The sequence below is a fragment of the Pelophylax lessonae genome, assembly GCF_965119305.1.
Source record: "Pelophylax lessonae genome assembly, chromosome: 5".
In the NCBI taxonomy this organism is placed as follows: Eukaryota; Metazoa; Chordata; class Amphibia; order Anura; family Ranidae; genus Pelophylax; species Pelophylax lessonae.
This window is the reverse complement of record NC_138772.1, coordinates 108525047-108551025: the sequence shown is the minus strand read 5'-3', so window position 1 is coordinate 108551025 and position 25979 is coordinate 108525047. Positions and strand designations below refer to the sequence as shown.

The 25979-nt window shown below is 36.6% G+C and overlaps 1 protein-coding gene across 2 annotated transcripts in view; it reads left to right on the top strand.

The window, feature by feature from the left end:
- The window catches only part of DPP6 (dipeptidyl peptidase like 6), a 1508982-nt gene that overhangs the window by 756785 nt on the left and 726218 nt on the right, over positions 1-25979 (top strand). For both annotated transcript variants that reach the window (XM_082258743.1, XM_082258744.1), the window contains exon 2: positions 10371-10485. In XM_082258743.1, coding sequence (XP_082114869.1) covers positions 10371-10485 — 115 coding nt within the window. The remainder of the gene's footprint in view (positions 1-10370; positions 10486-25979) is intronic.

Sequence of the window (25979 nt, the reverse complement as noted above, 5' to 3'; positions counted from 1 at the left end):
GAAAATCGGAAGTAAAATTTAGTTTGGCGAATCTACCGATTTTCTGATAGGTAATATAGTGCTTTCAACAGCCGATTCTGACTTTTTCGAATGACAAAAATTGAAGGTGCGGACTATAAAATGCTTATCATACATAACCATAACATCTGATTTTCATTTAATTAGTACAGTCCACATCTGAAAAAATTTGTAAGAGCAAGACTACGCATGCTCAGAAATAAAAGAATACATACAAAACAATTCAACACATTCCATCACTTCTAAAGTTGTATTCTGTCATATGTAAATTTTCGTATGTTGAGTAACCTCTTCACTTTCGATATGAGACTAGCATGCAACAAAAAACGGATGAATATTCCTCCAATAATCTGATCGTGTGTACGAGACTTAAGTCCGTAGGGTTCAATATTGAGTTGGCTACAACAGCTTCAACTCTTCTGGGAAGGCTGTCCACAAGGTTTAGGCTTGTGTCTTTAGGAATGTTTGACCATTCTTCCAGAAGTGTATTTGTGAGGTCAGGCACTGATGTGGGCGAGAAGGCCTGGCTCACAGTCTCATCTCTAATTCATCCCAAAGTCATTTTATCAGGCTGAGGTCAGGACTCTATGCAGGTCAGTCAAATTCCTTCACCCCAAACTCGCTTATCCATGTCTTTATGGATATTGCTTTGTGCAAAATCTTAAAAGATAATATAAAAAACTCCTCCTGAAGCATTTTGATCTTTGGTCTGTTTGGTTCTATTCAAATAAGAAACATATTACCCACTTGCCTACCAGCCGCCACCTATATATGGTGGCAGGTCGGCAGATTCCTGGGGGACCACTCGCCAGTGGGGAAGCCAATCCACAGGGCAGATGGCCTTGATTGCCACCGGGCACCCGCAATTGCCCCCCGTGAAGAGAGAATGGCGGTCTGCTGTTGTAAACACGGCAGACCATTGTTCTCTCTGGAATCAATGCAGATCTCCTGTGTTCCTTCTATTCAGGATCACAGGTCTCTGTATTGATTTCACAATCCCATCCTTCTCACAGTTAGTAGACATTCCCCTAGGCTCACACTTAACCCTTTGATCACCCTTGGGTTAACCCCTTTCCTGCCAGAGTCATTATTACAGTAAAAGTGCATATTTTTAGCATTGATTACTGTAGTAATGTTACTGGTCCCCCCAAAAGTGTCAAAAATGTCAGTTAGGGGTCCGATCTGTCCACCGCAATGTTGCAGTCCTGCTAAAAATCATCGCCGCCATTACAAGTAACAAAATAATAAAAAATAAAAATGACATAAATCTTTCCCTTAGTTTGTAGATGCGATAACTTTTTGCGCAAACCAATCAAAATATGCTTATTGGGATTTATTTTTTACCAAGTTTTACCAAAAATATGTAGCAGAATACAAATGGACCTAAAATTATGAAAAAAAATTGATTTTTAATTTTTTTTTTTTGGGGGGGGGTGTCATATAGCAGAAAGTGAAAAATATTGTTTTGTTTCCAGAGTTGTTGCTCCTTTTTTGTTCATAGTGCAAAAAAAAAAAAAAAAAAAAAAAATCACACAGGTGATTAAATACCACCGAAAGAAAGCACTATTTGTGAGGAAAAAAGGACATCAATTCTATTTGGGTACAGCTTCTTATGACCGCGCAATTGTCAGTTAAAGTAACGCAGTGCCAAATAGCAAAAAATGGTCTGGTCATTAACGGGGAAAATCTTAAGGTCCAGAAGTGGTTAAAGCAGCTGTTCTTTCAAGGATATCAAGGAGGAGCCTTTCAACCCCTAGATAAGACAAGAGCAGAAGGAAATCAATTTGCCTTAAGAAATAATCAATTATAGTTAAAAAGTTGTATAATTAATTAGTAAGATTAACTACTACTTTACCAGGAATTGCTAAAAAAAAGTATTTCTTATGCCCATGTTTTACCTTGGTGGCAACGATGGTGTTAATTTGCCTAATTAAATGCTTTCCAGTTTAATTAAGCACGTCTTAATTATAAATAAAAAAAGGCTTTTTAAACTGCAACCGATTAAATAACAGCTTTCTAAAGGCGTTTTATTATTTCATTCTGAAGTTCTCATTCATGCGCTTATCAGCAGGCTATGTAGTTTTGGGTTTTGTAGCATTTGAAGCTGAAGGTTTTCTTTTGTATTATATTTACTTAAATTGATTCTTTTTGCCTCTTTAACAAAACAAAAAAGCTCTAATAGGTATAAAATTTAAAAAATGATGATGGACATAATTCCAGTATCCTTCAGACTCTTTACCACCCAAATGCTGGGCTGTTCTGATATGAGTAAAGACTTAAAACCTAATGACAGTGTTGGAGCTTACCCTCCCTGTATTAGTGTTTAGGCTTGGATTGATTAGACCAGGCAATTGGCATGTATGGCCATCATTAAGAGACCTTGTCAACCAAAACATTGCAGATGAAAGCACAGAAAATTCAAGCATTTCAACTATTTTTCCATTCCATTAGCAACATTTTATTAACTTGCAATTTTATTTTGAACTTGTTAAAAAAATGTGTTCACTCCAGGAGAAGTCAATGCCATGTGATAAACCTCTCCTCTTCTACTTTTTGTCTGTTCTGGCCCAATTCTTCTACATTGTAGGTAACAGTTAGCAGAGAATGTATTATTTTAAAAAAGTATATAGATTTCTCTTACAGAAAGGGTATCATTTTTTTTCCAAAAATATATATATTTTTTGTCAAAATGTAAATAGCCCATAATAAAATTCCTGTTTAATTGCTATAGGAGGTCAAGGGCTGTTTTAAGTTTTAGCTCTGTGGCTGTACTAAGACAGACTGGTTGTTAAAAGAAGTGCTGCAATAAAAACTCTTTTTCTGCCAGGCCCTGCGCTCCACTTTTAAACTCAGGTGGCCAGGCTATTTTTGCAATATTTCAATTTATTTTTTATTTTTTATTTTTCCGTTACAGCTTTCAGAGTTTGTGAACCCCCCCCGCCCCCTCGCAAACCATACATTTTATGAAAGCATAGAGTAAATGGGAGGTGCTAATGATTTTTTCAGACCCCATGAAAACAATATTTTTGGCAAACTTTACAAAATTCCTGCTAAATTCCTACTAAATATCACAGTTAAATCTTTATTGTAAAAGTCAAATGGGTGCGCTGATAAATAAACGTGAAGCTTCTATCAAAGATCCAAATACCTGATTTGGAAAATAATAGTGAAATAGTGTAGGTCTGGTGCGCTAAACAAATATAGTGCTAAATAACATATATAGGATTCCAAAATATATATACAATAATGTTAATAGCAATATGTGAAAATTCAAATAAATCAAATACAATAGTGTACATAAATCCAGGAAAAAAAAATCCACAGTGCAATGTCCATGCTTTGAATGCAAATAAAAGTCAGTGTAAAACCCCAGTATTAACCAAGTCCAAAAGTTGAAAATCCAATAAAGTGCACAATAACACATATAAATTCCCAACACCTTCAGGACTGGCCTCTTACCAGCAGATTAGGATATGTTGGCGGAATTTATAACACCTTGAAGTGATAGCACCCGGTACCATGAAGGAAAGGTTACACACCTGTACACCTCTTGTGCTGCAAACAGATATATCAGCCTTTACCAGATGTAAATAAACACTGGTGTGTATAAACCCTCATTCCTGGGTCTCCCCCCCCCCCCCATGGTTACAAGGGATGCCGGGATCTTATAATCTTTCTCCTCTTCTTACTCTCCCCTGCAGATATACTCATGCAGATATCAGGATGAAAAAAAGTAGCCAATAGTGGATTATCCCAATTATTTTATTAGGTAAAAACAGAATTGCACTTACATGTATAAGAAAAAAGACCGGCTGGTATCAATCAAGTGCTTACGGCCGCCTGCAGTGCAGACCGTAGCTATGGGTTGTGACGGTGTGGCGACTCCTCTATGACGCGTTTCCCCCGACAGGGCACCCACCGAGATCTTTATTGAGTTAATAACAAAGGCTTGTACATTTTAATTTGTGCCTTTTTGTGAAATGGTAAAAACTGATGGAGTGCAAAACTGGAATTAAAAAACAATTTACTCATTTATTTTACCTACAGCTTTCAGAGTTTGTAAAAGACCCACCAAACCATATATTTTCTGAAAGCACGTGGCCTGGCAGAGAAAGGGTTAAAGTAGTAAAAACATTTTTTTACATTTTGGATACAGTAAGAGAGGGTTATAACCCCTAGAAGGTTTTTTTTTTTTCATATTTGTCCGACTGGGGAGATTTACCTTATCGTCCTGTCCCATAGCCAAAACAGGAAGTGGGAGTAAATCCCTGAAAATAAAGGGACTCTCTTGGGGCCCCCCAGGTTACCAAAACTAGTGTCCCCTATTACTTTTCTAGGGACAACCCAAAATGTGGGATTTTCTTGTACTTTAATTTTCAGTGATAATGGTAAACAGGACAAATAGAGAGGGTGAATCTCCTAAATGGCAACTCAGACAGCAATAAAAACGGACTGGTGTTCTAATACCTTTCCCCTCTATCCAAAATGAAAAGAAAAAACAATTCCTTTATTTAAGCTTTTCCATCAGTAATTATTGTAGCACCTCTTGTAATAAACAGTCCATCTTAGCATGTTATGTGGCTGGATTAAAATAGAAATTGGGAGTTTTTAAACCTTTCTATACTTAACTAGACAAATGTAGAATTGATGTAAAATTCCATTCCTGCAATATGTGGAGAGGACAACTTGGTGACAGTTTTTCTTTTTTGGCCATAGGATGTTTATAAAAACACCATCCACAGACAGCATATACCCACAAGCGAAACAAAGAACTTTGAACGAGTTGGAAACAGAAATCCCAACCCTCCAAACACAATAGCTACATTTATTTCTAATTTCCAATTTAAATTGACACAATTGGCACCTAAAACATTTTGAAGACTGACTGTAAGATTCATCCGTCTGGGAAGTCCTGGGAATACTCGATCTGAATATTTTTGTAGTGCCTGCAGGTTCACATTTGATCATTGCATGATGTTTATAAATAATTTTCAGTGTAGGGTGGCTGTGTTCTATGCTTTGAGGGATTCATTTTCTTGTTTGCATTATACAGATTTTCTTATATATTGGTTCCTGAGGAACAAAAGGAGCTGATCCTGTATAGGAGGTATCAAAAATGCCATTAGTATTCCAGAATTTGGTAGGATGTCATGACAAACAGAATATCATATTACATCATACAAACACGCTTAGATGTCTGCATAGTACATACATTAGGTAATTAGGCTCTGCTTTGCATCTGGTACTGCGTATAAATGTGGACCTTTCTCAAACTGTCTTTCTCTAAGTTTGGTTTCCAGGGGTTTCTTGCTGCATGTAGATTGCACTATTGCTATCAAAATACAATAAGGAATTCAACAACAACTGATATCATCTCAGACTTTATTAAATATTCTGAGGGCCCATAGTGTCTTAGTGATACGGATCAAGTACTGCAAGACAAAATTGGATATGTGTCACTTTTCTATTCTCCAATTCAATTATTCAGGGCAACGTTCTTTTGTTTGTGACTAAATAAGTATTGATTCACATTAAGGTGTAAGAAAATCTGATAATAATTAGATTGTTAATGAATATTTTGCATGATATACAAATACTGATGACCACAGATAATTGTACATTATGTAAAATGCTGAATAGAGTGAAGGTTTATGACTTGTTTAAAGGGAACCTGTACTGTGGAAAGATGTGACCAATAAAGGCAAGCAGAGGACCAACAACAAGTCCTATTACTGGCTTACTATGCATTGCTCTCCATTGTATTGCTGTTTGAAGGCAGCCATCTTGCTAGAGGCAGAATTTTGCTTCCTCTTGTCAGATCCCCCCCCCCCCCCCAATGATTGTACATACTTGCTCCCCCTCTCCTGTTGCTTCTTGAACATTACCTCACCAACAATCAAATCACCATCTTATTTTTAGTGAGGTAACGATAGAGAAGGAGATCAGGAGAGGTGGTGCAAGTACTGATTCATATAATGAATGAGACAGAAGCAGATCATTGCACTGCAAATCCTCTTGTAAAGCCTGGCCGAATATTGGCTGGTATCGGCCGGTTTAACCACTTCTGGACCAGAAGGATTTCCCCTGGTAATGACCAGGCCATTTTTTTGCTATAGGGCACTGCGTTACTTTAACTGACAATTGTGCGGCCGTGCGGCACTGTACCCAAATAAAATTGATTTCCTTTTTTTCCCTCAAATAGAGCTTTCTATTGGTGGTATTTGATCACCTCTGCATTTTTTTTGCGCCATAATCAAAAAAGAGCGACAATTCTGAAAAAAAAAACTATATTTTTTACTTTCTGCTATAAAACACAGTCAATCATCACTTTAGGCCAGTATGTATTCTGCCACATATTTTTGGTAAATAAAATCCGAATGAGTGTATATTAATTGGTTTGCACAAAAGTTCTCATGCCTACAAACTATGGGATAGATTTATGACATTTTTTTTTTTTTTTTACTAGTAATGGCGGCGAACTGCAACATTGTAGCGGACAGATCGGACACCTAACTGAAACGTTTGACACATTTGAGGGGAAAAGCGCCAGTAATCAGTGCTAAAAATATGCACTGATACTGTACTAATGACACTGTCAGGGAAGGGGTTAACACCAGGGGCGATCAAAGAGTTAAGTGTGTCCCTAGGGGGTGCTTTCTAACTATGTGGGTGATGGACTCGCTATATGAACACAGAGACCTGTGTTCCTGAATAGCAGGAACACAGGATTCTTGTGTTCATCTGTGACAGAACGGCTTGCGCCCCCACTGGCAATTGCACGAAGCGGCATACTGGTACATCGTTTTGCGCAATAGAGCCGACCTGCCGCAGTAAAACTACAGCGGCTGGTTGGCAAGTGGTTAACAGAAACGTCTGACATTCGACCTTTGTGTACAGAAATCTGTCTGACAGAAGCTGGACGAATGGCGACCTCTGTCAAATGGGCATGCTGGAAAACCAGCATCCGATCAGCATACAATCAGTGCTGGCAGCCAATGGCTGTGAGCGTTGATCGATGTGTTCTGGTGGGGGGGGGCAGTTCCCCTGTCAGAACACAAAAGCTGAGTGGGAAGATTGCTGTACTAACATTGCATACTTAGTACAGCGAGCTCCTCCGTTTATTTTTTTTCCTTCAGCCCTCTGAGTTGAACAAAGAAAACCTTAAAGTGTGTGCTAGACTTATAGCTTCTTTTTCAGCAAAAAAGCAGTCAGTATCACAGATCATGATTCATGAACTCACACTGTAGATATAAAACTATGAGGCTCAAAGTACAGAAATGCCTAGGTACAGTCACAATCACAGTTTTTTATACAATACTTCCTTGTCACAATTACCATTTCTAAATTTAAACATTAACCTCCCTGGCGGTATGATTATGTCAGGAATTACATACCAAAAGCGGTACAATTCTTTTCATGGAAATTTGGCGTTATGTATTATAGGCCTACAATTCTTAGTAATTACTGACTTAAACCTGACCAAAACAAGAGTCTAGTAGACATCCCAGATGTGATAAATTTGAAACACAAACACGTGAATTATAATCGAATCAATAATATTATTTTATTATTTAATATATAATATATATAATAAAATTATATTATTGATTAGATTATAATTCATGCATTATATATTATATATAGATATATGTGTGTGTGCATATATATATATATATATATATATATATATATATATATATATATATATATATATATATATACATATATATATATATATGCATACATATATATATATATGCATATATATATATACCGGTGTATATATATATATATATATATATATATATATATATATATGCGCATATATATATATATATATATATATATATATATATATATATATATATATATATATATATATGCGCATATATATATATATATATATATATATAATATAAAATGTGTTTTGTGTTTTGTGCAACGTTTTTTTTTTTTTTAATTTCCCTCCCTAGTTCCGCTCCCATGCAGCATTGCTGCTGCAGGGAACGGAACTAGGAAGTGATCAGAGCGACGGAGACCGACGGAGGAGCGGCGGGACTCTCGGCTGGCGGTCACAGCAATGAGAGATCATCGCTGGATCGCCAGGATAAGGTAAGAGAACACCGCTGCGCTCTCTGCAATCCACCCCGAGCGTGACTCGGGGTTACCGCTCCTGATATGAAAAACCAACCCCGAGTCACGCTCGGGATTACCGCTAAGGAGGTTAAAAAAAAGAAAAAAATCCTATTGAAGGCAAAACAATTTAAATTTAATAGATTGTAGCAAACATCAATGAATGTTTTACCTGCTTGTGTGCATTATGTAGGACTGGATTTGCCATTAGAAGGCATGCTCCTATAGGAGGCGGAGGCAAAGAGGCAGCTTTAACTTGTAAAATTATAGGCTACACATTTTTTTTCCATCATCAGTAGGAATATTCATCTAATATTAAAAAAAAAAAAAAGTATTTACACATTACCACAATATTATAAGACAGGTTAGTACCAGAAAAACAAGGACATGTCCTGTGTAAAATGGTCATACTTGGTGTTTTGCCTAATAAAACAGTGTTTTGAACCACTACTACTACTCTCACTATCATACAAGATAGGCACAAGTTAATAAATGGTAAAACAATTGATTCAATTTATTGTAGTAATAATAATTCTAACATTCAATGATTAGTTAAGGAATCAATAGATATAGCAAAGAATTAGCATCAATACATCACCGGATATTGTAGCATCACCCGTTTCCTCTACGATTGGGGGACTCCAGCAATCAGCAAAGGGGAACACCGGGAAATCGACTTAAGGCACGTCTGCCGCGTCTTCAGAAAAGTCCAGATTTTCCTCAAAGAATCCCCATCGTTTATACCATATTTTGTCAAGTCATGCTTGCCACGCATGCGTGATAAATATTTGCTGTGTAAGCAGCATGCAAGGATATGCGCAGTCCATAGATCCGGCTCATGGACGACTCATGCGGACATGCGCAATAACTTGTTTTTAATGATTGTTCATCCTATTCCCACAAGTCATATCTATGAAAACAACAAATCGGCCTTGATTCCCATGAAATAATTTGATAACGGCTGGTTCTCACCATCAGCTCCATTTTGTCTGATAAAACACTCGTGATTCACATGAAAAATGGCATCCATTATTTGGTGAAGATTCAATTACTTTTAACTATTCACTCTCTCTCTGATACAGCCGTATCACAATCGTATTACACTTGGTAACCAAAAGTTGTATACCTACAGATCCTAGTGATGGAAATCTGTCCCCGGCTATAAAAATACCTAATGCACTTTCTCATTAAGGGCTTGTCTAATAAAATCATTTTATCAGTCCTAGCATGTTAAAAGGAGAAAAATATACTCCAAAATCCAAGGAGATATATAAGAACCCCGGACAAGTTTTATAGTAATACCAAAGATAGATAGCTTGCTGCAGTACATCTAGGCATATAATTGGTGATTCCTGAACATTTACATTGTGATTTGCAGCACAGAATTAGAAATATTAAGGAAAACAAAGCACTAATGCAATGGTAATTATTTATTTTCACATACAAAAATTATCTTATTGTAAAAAATCTCTTTCAATGTGTGTAACACTGTGTTCCTTATGGTACACTGGTGATGGGCATCTCCTGAAATCTGGAAATGACACTAAAGCTTTGCAGTCCCTGGTATCCTGGTGCAGGGCTAGCTTCCCAGCTGTTTGTGCCTATGGTAGTCAGCTGTTTTTGTGCTGTGCGGTATCCTCATACTACAGCTGGTGACTGATATCTCTATTAGGAGCCGCAGCTCATACATACTGTATGTTATGTTGGAATTCAGAAGTTTTATGAAATTCCTAAGATAGTGTTTGAGGGTTCATGTCAAAGCTGAAAGGCTGTGTGGAGAGAGGTAAGGATCCCTGATATAAATGCTGACTCTATCTGCAGTACAGTTGGTCTTATTTTTTAGTCTCCGAAGGAAAATCTGTTCTTGTCACCTATGGCAAACAATTAGTCCAGCTGTCATTTTTTTCTCAGTGAGATAACAGTTTTCCCTTCAGACACAATAATGAATAAAGCCCTGTTATCATATGATACCAACACGTTAGCAGTTTTGGAACCTGAGGTCCTAGAGAAACTTCTTACTCTAGGGCAAGCAATGATTTATGGCCAAGAGCTGCCAGATCCCAAGTCAGCCACCATTATCCCCCAGTCTAGTAATTCATTTTATATCCCCATTGTTTTATCCTTCAAGAGTTCCAAATCTGTCTAAGCAATCCTAACAATTGTGTTGAAATTGGCAGCACAGCTATACTGATAAATGTTTTCCTTTGTGTTGATTACAGGAGCTGGTGGGGAGCAACCCTCCACAGAGGAACTGGAAAGGAATAGCCATTGCCCTGCTGGTTATCCTTATCATCTGCTCCATGATTGTCACATCCGTCATACTACTAACTCCAGGTAATGCTTCAGAATGTTGTAATGGGTGTATATTGATAATGGTATCTGGTAGGAAGAAAAACATAGAATGGCCATTACAATTTCTAGCAAACAATTGTTGCCCATGGACTTGTAACTTTTATACACAACACTGACATTTTTGAAACCTCTCTATGGACATTTCCAATTTTGTATACTGACATACACTATATTACTAAAAGCATTGGGACGCCTGCCTTTACACACACATGAACTTTAATGGCACCCCAGTCTTAGTCTGTAGGGGTTCAATATTGAGTTGGCCTACCCTTTTCAGCTATAACGGCTTCAGCTCTTCTGAGAAGGCTGTCCACAAGGTTTAGGAGTGTATTCTTTCAGAAGTGCATTTGTGAGGTCAGGCACCAATGTTGGAGAGAAGGCTTGGCTCGCAGTCTCCGCTTTAATTCAACCCAAAGGTTTTCTATCGGGTTGAGGTCAGGACTCCTCCACCCCAAACTTGCTCATCCATGTCATTATAAACCTTGCTTTGTGCACTGGTCCAAATTATTTGGTGGAGGAAGGATTATGGTGTGGGGTTGTTTTTCAGGGATTGAGCTTTGTCCCTTGGTTCCAATGAATGGATCTCTTAAGGCATCAGCATAGCAAGACATTTTGGACAATTTCATGCTCCCAACTTTGTGGGAACAGTTTTGGTTTGGCCCTTCCTGTTCCAACATGACTGTGCACCAGTGCACAAAGCAAGGTCCATAAAGACATCGATGAACAAGTTTGGATGGGCCTGTACCTCAACACCTTTCGAATGAATTAGAGCGCAGACTGAAAGCCAGGCCTTCTCTCCAACATCAGTGCCTGACCTCACAAATGCCATTCTGGAAGAATGGTCAAACATTCCCATAGACACACTCCTAAACCTTGTGTACAGCATTCCCAGAAGAGTTGAAGCTGTTATAGCTGCAAAGGGTGGACCAACGCAATATTGAACTCTACGGACAAAGACTGGGATGGTATTAAAGTTCAGGCCCTTGTAAAGGCTAAAGGTAGGCATCCCAATACTTTTGGTAATATAGTGAATACTGGCTCAGATAATGAATGGCTGAAGTCATTTGTTGCTCTAATAATACAATGACTGGCACTTCTAAGAATCATACATTTATGTCAGGCTTGGCAGTGACCTTTATAAGATAAAAATATGCATATATTTTTATTTAGTGTAAATCATAAACACTTTAAATTAAAATATATCTGTAAGGAAATAGATATCTGATAGAGGTGTCACTCTTGTGAATAAAATTAGTCAGGGGTAGTCTTGGTATTCGACCGAACCAGGTTACTGGAGGGATACCAGACTTCCACCTTACTAAGGATTAAGGATTTTCAAGGGCTATGATATGAGATGCTATATCATAGCCCTTGAAAATCCCTAATCCTAAGGTGGAAGTCTGGCATCCCTCCAGTAACCTGGTTCGGTCGAATACCAAGACTACCCCTGACTAATTTTTTTCACTTTTGTCTATGACCTAGGGATGTGGCAATGATTAGTTTGGTAACGTGAGCCATACTTTTCCATTTTATCCTTACAAGAGATCTCACTCTTGTTTTATACTGTATATGGGGCGATAACCAGTGATGGCTAAAGAAGTTTAATTTCGATTCACGGGCACATTCAGTGAACATGTAAAAAAATCTGAAAAACCTTTGATTTTCTTGAAACTCGATTCTTCCCATTTTTAAGGCTAATAGGCAAGCGATTGTCAAACAAAGGGCATGAAGAGATGTCAGGGTGCATATGTACCAATGCACAAAACATACATTTTTTTTAATTAACTGTTTGGCGGGAGCAACTTTTTTAAAGTGAAATATATAAAAAAAATCCACATGTAAATACAATTCTTGGAGGTGCCTTAAACCTGCCTGTAAGATGTAATAAAGTACAATTTACATTTTTAAAGCAGCCAGAGATTCATGCAGGCCAAATCTGTCCATTTAGTTTAGAAGTTCTAAGAACCATGTACAGATAAAGTTTGCTAGGAACTGCACTTTGCAGTGAACTGAAACCTTATTCTAAGTAATAATGTGACATTTAAAAAAAAAAAAGGTTTTTCATCGGTTTTGAGGCATAAGCTTTTATGGGAGTATAGATTTGCTTAAAAAAGCTAAACAACACTATGCTAAAAAACGCTGAAAAATGCTGAAAAACTCATTCTACAGCTACACCTTTCTACAGAAAATGCTACTGGCTTTTTTTATAACGTCTAGTGTCCACGAGGCCTAACTGTAAACTCCATTAGTCACCAGAATTAGACCGCACAGCCCATCATCCGATAGACCTGGAGATCCACTCTCCTGTTTAGCACTATAAGTTTGTTTGAGGACACTTGTGATGAAGAGTGTGGCATTTACCTAAAGTGGCTATAAGGCCTCATGCACACTGGAAAGCCAGTAGTGTTAGCTGTAAAAAGCCGTAGCTGTAGATGAAGTTTTTGCAGTAGCGTTTTTCAGCATTTATTAGCATTTTTTAGGCGATTTTTTTAACTGTAGCGTTTTTTAGCTTTGTTTTTAATCAAAACTATACTCCCCAAAAAAGCTTATGGCTCAAAAAAACTGATAAACGTCTAATAGCCGCATTTTTCAGAGTTTTTCAGCTTTTATCAGAGTTAGAGCATTTTTATATAGCTGAAAAAAACCCACTAGTTATGGGTTGTTTTTTTTTTGCCAGAAAACACCCCTGACAAAAAAACATGTGTGCATGTACACATAGGACAACATGCTGGGCAGTTTACTGTTTGCAGAAAAAAACATCTGATGCCAAAAACAGCAGCTTTAAAAATAATGTCAAGTGTGCATGAGGCTTTAAAGTAAATAACCTTCTGGATGCAGCTCCCCGATACTTACCTGAGCCCATTCTCCATCCAGCAATGTGCATTAGAGCAGCAGCTCACCCAGGTCCCCCTCTTCATTGGCACACAGCAGTGGGAGACATTGGCTACTGCTGCTGTCAATCTCAGCCAGTGATAGGGGGAGAGTGCGAGGAGTGGGGCTGAGCCACACTCATGTGTAAATGAACACACAGTGCGTGGCTCAGGAGCAAGCCTGCTTGAGTGCCCCAATAGCCAGGGCTGCCGGGAGCAGACCCAAATAGAAGAGGATAGGGGCTGCTCTGCGCAAAACTATTGCACAGAGCAGGTAAGTAATAACATGCTTGTTATTTTTTAAAAAATCACTGGAGTGGGATGCAGGAACCGGCATTTTGCCTGGATGCAAACTGTTTGTGTCCTAGGGTGCACATCCATCTCCAACTACAGGTAATTGTTCCCTGTACAATTACACTTTAAAAGCCATGGACAGAGTCAGCCTGTCATTGATTTGTGCAGACTTTTTTCTTTATGGCTGATCTGAAAAACATGGTTTTATCAGCCACAAAAATACATTGATATTGGTAGTGTGTAGCCCTAAGCAGCTGAATGCATGAGCACTAACAGTTATCTGGGATTCTTTTAGCCAAAGAATTTATTCAAAACCATATTATCTATCTATCTATCTATCTATCTATCTATCTATCTATCTATCTATCTATCTATCTATCTATCTATCTATCTATCTATCTATCTATCTATCTATCTATCTATCTATCTATCTATCTATCTATCTATCTATCTATCTATCTATCTATCTATCTATCTATCTATCTATCTATCTATCTATCTATCTATCTATCTATCTATCTATCTATCCCATGCAGCGTAACAGATTGCTAACAATTTGCTATTGCTAGTGTCTCAGAACAAATGTCCATTGCGTACCTACTGTGTTATACTGTTAGCAGGTTTTGTGATCAAATAGCAAAAACCTTCTACTTTTAAAACCATAATAAGCAAATTATTTATCTTCACAAATGATCACACTTGGAGTATTCCCTGAATTAGTGAAGTATTTAGTTATAATTTAGTATATGGTTTACTAGAAAATCTTGCAACTTGTGTTTTATGGGTTTTTTGAAGAATTCCTGACAGTATTCTATCAATATTATAATCTACCAGTCTACTTTGACACTTTCCTAACAGCATAATCAGTGGAAGTGCTCTGCACCCACTACAGTATGTTCCTTCATATTTTGTACAGTGCTTCTTCCCCATCATAATGTGAACTTCTCTCTTTTGAACCACAGCCTGGTCCTGTTCTCTAGACAGACATGTGTCTCACAGGAACATAGGTTTGTGTAATAACTGCCAACTGAAAACCCCTTTCCCCTTCATCACTTCTCGTCAACCTGTCAAATGGGATAAAACATCTTCCTTATTCAAGATTGCTGTTTGGCAGGAGGTGACAGGGTTTAGATATTGATCAGCTATCACAGCAAAGAATGAAAAGCATGGACAAAAATTCTGAAAGTAGATCAGTGATTCTAACTCGGCTACCTCAATTTATGCCCTCCAGGTTCCAAGCCGGTTATGCCATGTCTCTTGGGAATTAAAAGCTCAAGTAACTAAAAAGGAGCGGCATGGCAGAGCAATGACTTCTGCTGGTAATTAACAATTGCCTGTCAAACATACAGACTGAAGGAAGCATTTTTGAGGGTTTCTAATGTTTAAGTAATAGAGCATAGTCACACCAACAGTCCTCTATTTCTTTTGATAGTCTGAAGTTTCTGTTGCCAAGTGGGTGAAACTTTCTAAATATTCTAAGAAACTCGAGTGGGTGAAAGAATGAGTGGGACAGTCCAACAAGGGATCAAAGTTTCCATCGAACTTATCAAGAAGGAGTAGATGGAAATAATGTAGGGTGATTGTAGTTGCCCAGAATCCTCTCATAGATCAGAAATGCCGTTTTCAATTTAATAAAAGCAAATAAATTGATACTCTAGAAGTACAGAAAAAAGAAAAAAGCAGCGCTGTATGAATAATAGTGATACTCTTCAACAAGTATACAAATGTGCATGAACAAACCTGAGTTTTAAATCAAATGAAATAGATTGCAATAAAGTAAATAAAAGTCCATAAATGTAAATGAAATAGTTCCAGTGTTATAACTCCATAATTTCAATGAATCACCGTCTGTGTGTTGCCTGCACCAAATATAATAAGTGCACACCAGAACCATTTGCTGTCTAGGTTATGGAACAGCAAAAGTGCATTCAGTATTCAATGGTCTTCCTTATGAAGATACATCTGATACTCCATGGATGTGGTAGATCTTCCAACCTCACAGGTGAAGTCATCAGGGAAAATGTTCAATCTCATCAAGCCAGGCAGAAGGATCACTGACACCAGAAAAAATTGCTAATAGTGTATTATTTATTAAAAATATGTAAAAAACAAATTAAAAACATCACCAAACCACAAACATCAGGGAATGGCATTTGGACTCTACAGCTAACGGTGCAAGAAGTCCATATAAAGTGCATAGGAAACATGAGGCACATAAGGCATAATAAGGCACATGAGGTACATAGTATGTCGCCAAAAAGAGCTCAGAATGGTGGCAGAACCTCTGGCATATAAGTCAAGCTCTATGGCCATTTCGCACCTCTGGCATATAAGTCAAGCTCTATGGCTGTTTTTTGTGACTTTTTAGATACCGCTGGAAGGCATTCATATTTTCACAAAGGCTCCTTTTGGTGATGAAAGTGATTTAAGAACAGTAAATCTGCACTGTATATATGAAGCTTTTGCTATATATAGTTTGTAAAACGTTAAAATATATCTATAAACAGGGAGGGTTTATATCTATAAACAGGGAGAGTATAAAAACCTTAACTATGTAAGTTATGCACCTGCTCTGAGAACAAGGCTTACAACTGTAACTAGGTTCCAATGCAATAAGAGGTTTGTGATGTAAGACTCTGCTCCTGCAAACCGTTCTGCTTTAATGGAACCTTACTGCTGTTTATATTACTGCAAACCGAAGAGTCAGCTTTTCCTCATCTCCACACCTCTAAGCATTCCTAATAACTGTGGTGCTCCCATAGTAAAAGCCTTGCTTACTGAAGCTTACCATAGATGGGTGGATGAATTAATGAGAAGGTGCAACATTTGACCATCCTCAAATGGGTCGCCATTTTGCCTGTTACTTTCTCTCTGGCTTGATCAACAGGTCTTGCTATCTAGAGTTGAAAAGCTTATTCTATAGGGGTTACTTATCAATGTTTTCCCCAGAATTAAAACAACTTTTACCCAAGATTAGCACAACTTTCACCCAAGATTCGTACATGTTTCCTTTAAAATATTTGTGAAAGTTATTTGAATCTTTGATGAAAACATTGATAAATAGACCCTTATATCTCAGGGGTAACCATTTGTGTAGTGATTGGAAATACACATTCATTTCTCATAGAGATAACATCTTTAGACAATTTTTTTAAGCTGGCTATACACTAGCAGATTTTTGAAATTTTGCACAACATTAGGATACAACGAATTTCATAAGGATTGGGCCTGCTATAGCTCTAGCATGGCTGTTTTACCTTTGATGGGTTGGACCAGTAGTTCAGAAATTCTTACTTCCAAAAAGTAGACAAGGCTGTCTGATTTCAAAAGAAAGTCAATTTGGGTTTCATTAAGAAATGTTAATCATTTTGAGTATTGAGCAAGTAACAAATACTTTGGCACAGTGGCATAATCTGCCACTGACAAAAAAAAATTAAAAAATCACAATACGCCACTATCTGTGGTTACAATATTTTTACTTTCTAGATTTATGACCTCTCTGTGCTTTATAGGGACTTTTCTTAGGGTTAATATTGTAATGTCATTGCTTTATTTTATTAATTTTAGAAAATAGGCTGATAGTAAAACCTGATGTTTCAAAAAACAATATCCTGTCCTGAGACAGACAGATGAAATATATCGTTGAAACCTTCAGGGCACATAATCACAACTTGACCCTAATGTTTTGAGATAAAAGGTAATATGTTTTATGCTAGCTTCTCCTACAGATTATAATCTAGATATGAATTTTATCTTATACTTTTTCATCTCTGACATACAAAATATTGAGTGTAAATCTGAAAGAACACAAAGATCTTATTTTGTTCTTTTCTTTGACTCAAAAATGCATATTATCTTGCATTAGCTTTAAAATGTTTAGGCTAAAATCTGTTTTATTGCTATTCTACACACATATTGCTAATTTTATGTTCTAAATAGAAAATGTATTTACATTGTAATTCACCTATGGACTCACCTATGCGTGGTTTGTATTTAAAGTGATACTAAAGGAAAAAATTAAAAAAAAATATATATAGGAAATGATATATGATGCGGTATTTCACTGGAATTAACATAATGGTCTATGTTCCCTCATAACATTTCTTTTTTTCACTTTTTGATCCTGCTGTTATTTTTCTTCTTCTGTTGATAGACCAAGTTGTTTAGCAAACATTAGAGGATTGAGACAAACCATTTAACATTGACAGGGGTGCTTACAATGGTCAGATTTTATTTATTTAGTTAAAACCTTTATCCTTTAAAAGGAAAAATTCTGTTTCTGTAACTGCCTAAAATGTGTAGGTCATGATTTTAGGATTTTATTCACCTTGCACAGTTGCTTTATATTACCATCACTGGCTTTGGATTTTTGACAGCTATTTTATCTAAGGGAAATTCCCAAAACATGGCCTGGAACGAGGAATAGCGTTTGAAAACATCACCCTAGAGCATATGTATTACCTTATTTTAAATAAATGTTGGTAAAATTCTTGCATAATATAACATTATTGTTTCTTTTAGCTGATTCTGACATTAAAATGACAATATTAAAGAAAATACTGGAAAAGTTCCAGGGCATATTATAAAGTGGACATAATGATATGAAGGGGCCTGTTTATAAACATCAGATGAACATTTGCTTTTTATGTCATTTTAGATCACTTTCTGATGTTATATGGCAAATCTGGCCTCTCATTGTCATTCTCATTATTAATTATCATACTAATATGCCACGCAAGCCCACAATAGTGAACTGAGTTTTTGTGAAGAAATGAGGATGTGCTGGTTCTTTGTCCACTGTGGGATGGGGTGGGGGGAGCAAAAATAATTAGCTGTGAAAATTAATCCTGGCCAATCAGTTCTTTCCTATGCAGGTTTGGCCAAAGGACATGCAGACTTACAAACATTTCCTAGTTTTATTGGGTAAATGTTCTCCTATACATTTACTTTCTTAAATAAAAAAAACATGCAATGTTCTGACTTGACCTTTACACATCAATATATAGTGAAATAGAGAAATATTTTAACAATGTGGTCAGACTTATTCAAATTGAACAATTCTTCAGGCATATGTATGAGCCTGAGGTCAGAAAAAGCTGATAAATATTGTTGCTCTTCATAGAACGTAAAATATATTTACTGCTTTCACAAAGCAAGTCCATTTTTTTTTTGCTAGTTTTATAAAATTTGTTATGTACACCAACTTGTTATATCTGATTAGCGACTTTTGAATTGCCTAAAATGGCCATCCATTCCTGTTACAGATACTTATGTATCTTTGCCTGATTTATGTACATAGTTAGAAACGACTGTGTGTTCTATCAGTGACTTACCAATAGAAAGGGGAGCACAACTGCTTATTACTTGAGTTGCAAAAAGTCCTAGGACCCCTCTCATTGGTCCCCTTTTGCTTTCAGTTCTTATGCTAGATCTAGCTCAGTGGTTCAATCAGTGATATAGAAAAAGTAAACAGAAAAACGGAAATGCAGTTATTTTTATGCCCCTTTGATCCATTTTTACAGTATGTCCTATACATCTTTTATTCCTGGGTATGCGTCCATTGTTCTACCACGTTAATTATAAACGCCAACCTCCCTTTTTTTTTTACTCCCTTCCAATGAATCAAACCTTGTGGGCAACATGTTTTCATTACTTGAATACACTTCAACAAGGTGGAAGGTGATATATCTACTGTGTCACCTCTCCTCCATCCTTAGCTCAGCAACACATCCGTGACCACTGAAATGTCTTCATTTTTTACACAGTGCATTATATCATTTTTTCCTAGGCAGTCAGTTCTCACCTTTTTTGTGTGTTACTTCCGTTAATGGGGTTGGGAAACTTTTAAATAGAAAACAGTTATAAGGATAAAGATTTTTTTTTCCCTTGAAACTGCTGTAAAGAACAAGTACTGTAAACATCTTATGAAATAAATAGGTATGACTCTAGCTGCTAAACATTTTAAAGTCCTTTATAAGCACACCTTGTTGTCGTATGTATTAGACGGGGCTTGCTGATCAGTGTCTGAAGCTTCAGGTTGAAGAGGTATCAACAAATGACAACACATACTTTACTCATCTAATTTTTTTCTGTATGGCCCAAAAAGTCAACATGCACATTTTGTAAATCAGTTTGTCCCTATTAAATGTTATCTAGCTAGAGAAAAAGATATTTTGCTGGATATACATGAAGGTGAATTTTAAGATGCCACACTTTTTTCATATGCATGTCAACCATATTTAGAAAAATAATATTTTTATTTAAAATTACATAAAAGTCATAATTACATAAAAGTCATAAAATGAGATTTTGTTATCACTTAGAATACTACAATAATTTTGTTGTTCACATAATTATGATACTTTAAGTGATGAGAACATTCCTTTTTAGTTATTGTATGTACTTATGCCTTTTATGAAATTGTAAAAAATAAGAACATTATTTTTCTAAATATTGTTGACATAAATATGAAATACATATCCAGCACAATATGTCAAAATGCAGAATTGAAAGTGTATGTTTAGGGCATCCAACATTTAAACACTGTGTATGTAAAATAGAAAGCTCTGCAACCATAAGCAGTAAAGTGTCTGTGGCCTTGTCCAGTTATGTAATGAAAATCATAAATGTTGATTCTGTCAGTAAAATTGCTGAAGGTCCGCTACCAGCATTAGGGTAACAATGCTGTAAGGCACTTATCCAATTATCAACAGTGTTGTCTCTCCTGAGCTTCGTAGCCGCATGAGTATGTCAGTCTCTTGCTTTAATCCACCAATGGCAATGAGAAATGTCACAGGAGTAAGTGACTTTTTAGAGCTCCTGTTTCCTTCCCATAATGCCTGCTGAGCTGAAAGAAAAGTTGGAGGAATAAGCCATACGGCTGATTTTAAATAAGGCAAAGAAAGTTGAAAAAATGATAAACAGTGCTGCTCAATACATTTTACGCAGGTATGAAGATAATTTTTATCAATTTACAAAATTCAAAGTGAGCAAACAGAAGTAAAATCTTAATCAAATCAATATTTAGTGTGACTACCCTTTGGATTTAAACCGACAACGATTCTTCTGGGTACATACAGAGCTTGTGCAAACAGTTTTTGAAGGAACTTGGCAGGTAGGTTGTTCCAAACATCTTGGAAAACTAACCACAGATCTTCTGTGGATGTAGGCTGCCTGTGAATGAAGGCTGCCTCAAACCTTTCTGTCTCTTCATGTAATCTCAAACAGACTCGATGATGTTGAGATGAGGGATCTGTGGGAGCCAAACCATCATTTCCAGGACTCCTTGTTCCTTATGTTGAAGATAGTTCTTAAATCAGAGTTCCGGACAAAAAAAATTTTCGGTTAAAAACACCCATAGGACAGTCAGGGCTAGTGCATTTAAGCAACAATAGCCTCTGAACTGTCCCCTGCTTAGTGAACCTGTAAGAAGAAAAACTTACCTTGAAAATTTCTTGTCCAGCGCTGCCATCTGCGGTGTGGGCAGCTGAAGCCGGAGCGTCCCTCATCGCGTCCCTCTTCCTGGATGTCGGAGTCCCAGAATGCCCTGCTCATCACTTCCGGCACAGGCACGTCATCCCGCAGCTTATTCTGGCCATGCCCAGAAGCTGTTCTAATGCATTCAGCAGGGAATGACGCACCTGCACCAGAAGTGACAAGGGACACCAGTGCAGGCGTATTGACTCCTGGGATTCATGACGCTCATCTCCCAGGAGTCAATGCAAAGGAGGAAGTGACATCAGGAGCCGTGGCCGCAGAAGGAGGAAGTGGAAGGAAGGTAAATTAATTTTCAGAAAAAATAATGTAAGTGAAACAAAAAAAAAAATAACTATCCAATTCTTTTTCAGGATCTTTTAATGTAACGGAGACTGCAAAGTTGAAAAATAGGGTGGAACTCCGCTTTAATGACATTGGCTGTATGTTTGGGGTTGTTGTCCTCCTGCAGAATAAATTTGAGGCCAATCACTTACCTCCCTGATGGTATGGCATGTTAGATAATTATCTGCCTGTATTTCTCAGCATTGATTTTTTCAGCCTAGTTTTGAGAAGTACATAGATGGCTTATACTTATAGCAAGGGTATTATTCAACTTTATTTAAAGTAGCACAGTTTGTTTAAATCTATAAGTGCCCTCTTTTTGGGTAAAAACAAACTAACCTCTAATCACTGCCAGAGTCATTTTTGCATTTTTTGCAATTTCAGATTACTTAAACCCCCTATCATTCAATATTTTATAAAAACAGACACCCTAGAGAATAAAATAGTAGTAGTTCCATGTTTTTATGTCACACAATATCAGCGCAGCAGTTTACAAAATGCAAAATTTCAGAATAAAATACATGTAGGGCACATAATATTACCCAATTTCTTTGCTTACCCTACTTCTATATTACCCTACTTTTTGCTGTGTGCTGGAGCTTCCCCCTGTCACCTTTTTACCTCTTAGTGTCAGAAAAACTTGTCTGAAGCGAGTCATGCAGATAAAAGACCAATGAAGCAGGGGGCAGAAATCACACTTAGTGCTCTGGATTGAGACAAGTAGACACTATAGAAGGATATCATTTGTTCACCCTTCATGTCTGAGGTTTACAACCACTTTAAGTGTAGCTTTATATTAGCTTTAAAGTAAAATTCCAATCAAAACCTTTTTAAAAGAATGTAGAAGGGATTGAACACCTGTGGGATATTATTGCTGTCTTGTATATGCATCAGGGATATTCCACTCTACTTTTTGTCTGTTCCAAATCAGAAAGTGAAGGGAAATCCCAAACTAGATAATTGTTATCAGTTGAAGAAGTAAGAGGACTTCCCATAACAGATAAATAAATGGCAAATAAATACTTTTAGAAGTTCTAAACTTCCCCACTCTATTTAAAAGAAAAAGATTTATAAGGGCAGGATAAGGCCCACATTTAAAGGAGTACATTAACCTTCTGCAGTTCCGATAAGATTCGTGTCTTTCAGTTTCTCAAAGACTTGTGATTGGTGGACTGCACTGTGAAATTATATCCACAATAAAAAGCAGACCACATGCGGCTCCAGTTACTGTATGTAGCTTGTCCTACTAATCAGACATTCATTTTTGCTTAGGGCAAAATTATACAAAATATTGCCACTTGCTGAGCTGGTGTATGTAAGCTTAGCACACTATATTGAGCATCACCTGCATGCTGCTAATGAATTATTGATTTGCCAAGTAGTAAAGCTAGGATAAAGATAACACCCTAGAGCATGCGCTTTGAAAAACAAGTCAGCAATGGCAGTGCCTATAGTTCTATCCTAAGGGTTTCCTTTATTCAAAACTTCAGAATTACCAAAGAAAATTTGCTGCCTGCCTGGCAAACTTTTTCAATTAAAAAATGATCTATAATTGCTGATAGTCATTACCAGAATCAGAAACAAGTACTGTAAGTCTTTTTATGATCTAATGTATTCACTAAACATAAACATCCTATACATATATATATATATATATATATATATATATATATATATATATATATATATATATGTATATATATATATAGGCTTTCGAAGGAAGTTATCTAGTTTATAAATATGGTACTCTTGAATCGAATGTTAAGCAAACTCATCAGGGTGGATTTACTAAAAGCAAAAAGACTGTACACTTTGCAAGTGCAGTTGCATTAATTTTCCCCAGAGATTAGTAAATGTGGTAAAGCTCTGCTGATTTCCATCATCCAAATATGTGCATGCAGTTTTTTTTTGTTAATTTTCCTTGTACCTGATTGGGTATTCTTTACAAAGTGAAGCTTTACCACATTACATTTACTAAAGAAAATGAGTGCAACTGCACTTGTAGAGTGCACAATCTATTTGCCTTTAGTAAATCAATCCCATGATTTTAGTGAAAATAGAAAAAAACACCATGAAAAGTTCATCAGTATGGCTACAGTATGGCTACAAACACCACCACAATCACCTCCAACAACCTGGAAACTTTCTTATTGCCCCCTTGGTGGCAGAATGATTACCTGGTAGTTGTAGAATGTGTCTAAGGTCATTAAACAGGTAAGACAATTTAAAGTTGGCCATATGTGGCTTGCATTGTGACCAATTCCTACTGAATCATACAAAATTTGAGCCCCAGGTGGCCCTGTTAACACCACCCGGGTGGAACACTGAACAAATAGAGAAGCTGGGTAGGAAATTGTTGGCTGAAGTGATCATCCATTCAGATGCAGTCACTATTTGGGTATTCAAATGGCTACAGGTGCTTTAGCTGTTGGAATGCAAAAGGGGAGGGGGGACTCCTGAATCCACACTGTTTAGCATTAATGGAGGATTCCATTAGGTTTCTTTAGTTCAGCTGAACCAGAGATATTTATGTGTGTATGGCTAGCTTTATGTATATGGCTTGATCTAGGTATCTTATTCAATGGATGTAAAAGCATTTTAATTGATATGGGTTGCAATTACATATTTTACGCTTAGGGATTGGTTTATACATTTTTTTTTCCCAATACGTTTTATTGAATTTTTAACAATACAAAGAGCAAAAAAAAAAAAAAGAAAGAAAGAAACAACATGAAATGTACTTTCTGAAATAAAAGAAAGAGAAAAAAAAAGCACATGGCAGGGTTTGAGGTACAGTGAAATATCGCAATCAAAACTATGAAAAATAACACTGAGTATGAATATTCATTTGTTAATACATTATGGACACCAATCAACCCACGCTTTCCAAGCCTTATCAAATAGGGCATAAGAAGCTATTCTATTGGATAGAAGTTTTTTCATACTGGTAACTGAGTTTGACAAGTGCAACAACTTCAGAGGAGTTGGGAGCTAGGTTATCTCTCCAGTGTCTAGGGATGATAAGTTTGGATTGGTTTATATTTTAATCAGTTTGTTAATAAACTGATCTGCTGATTGATCTGATTTATTGATGGGCTAGTTACTGCTTCATTTTTTGTTAGGCAAATAAACACAAATAGAAGAAAGTAAAACAAACACATTTATCTATGATTATATAGTAATAAATATATAGTTCCAATGGTTCCTATTTTTACCTTTGTTTCATTGTAGTCTATAGGTACCCTCAGTTGTTTCTGATATAGAGTGACATTTTGGGAGACCTAGGGTTTTCCCAGAGAGAGGTGGTTTACTGTTCTCCAAAAGTCAGAATTTTTGCAGTGAGGAAGGGATATTTGTATTTGGCTTGAGTACAAAATGTATTTATTTGAGAGTCACCTTCCAATAAAAATTTAGAAAAATATACAGCAGGTTTACAGCATGCTACTTGTTCAATATCTCAGAGTGTTTTTTTCTCGGTGGGTTCTTTTTGAGGTGGTTTTGATTGCAGGAAAATGTTGGTGTCACAAATTTAAGTAGTGAGTAATCGCAAAATATTACAATATAACTATTAACTCTAGGTCCTATAAGATGCTCGAGCGGCAGGAAAAGTACAGGTGAAGTATAGATGAAACATTCCTTTAATCAGAGGAAATATTTCCATGCATATCGGGGTACTAAAATGATTGAAAAGGACACTTTTTGTAAAAATTTTCCATTTTTGCAATATCCTACTATAAAATTTGAAAAAAAAGAAAAACATGGCAATTTGTTTGCAAATACTGTAAATGACTAGTTTTCAATCCCAATGTGTCTACTCTTCTCTGTGGTGTCTTTTTAGGTTAAAAAGGATGTTTTGCTATTATTAGGCTTCTGTAAAATATATATGGTGTAGGGGATATACCTTGAAAATATTACAACCTGAGAGACAGAATGGATACATTCACCTTAGCTCTATAAGATGCAGCAGATAAAGCACACACATAGGATATACCTACATATATCTGGAAGACATGCCTATTTAAATATTAGGGTGGTTGGTTGTTTTTACTGGTCCATTGTGCATGTCAAAGAATTAAGTATACCGATACCCTAGGTAAAAGAAATGTCGAGTTTTTCTAGTAAAACACAGAGTATTGCCAGTTTACAATATGCAATAGTCTGGATACCCCGGAATGCCTGCTTCTATAGATGAAGTGATTTTATTTGTATTTGGTATTTAGGGCATGGCATCAGAAAATATGTAATCCTTTGAAATCCAATATATATATATATATATATTGGATATATATATATATACATATATACAGTGGGTACAGAAAGTATTCAGATCCCCTTACATTTTTCACTCTTTGTTATATTGCAGCCATTTGCTAAAATCATTTAAGTTCATTCTTCTTCCTCATGAATGTACACATAGCACCCCATACTGACAGAAAAACACAGAATTGTTGACATTGTTGCAGATTTATTAAAAAATAAAAACTGAAATATCAT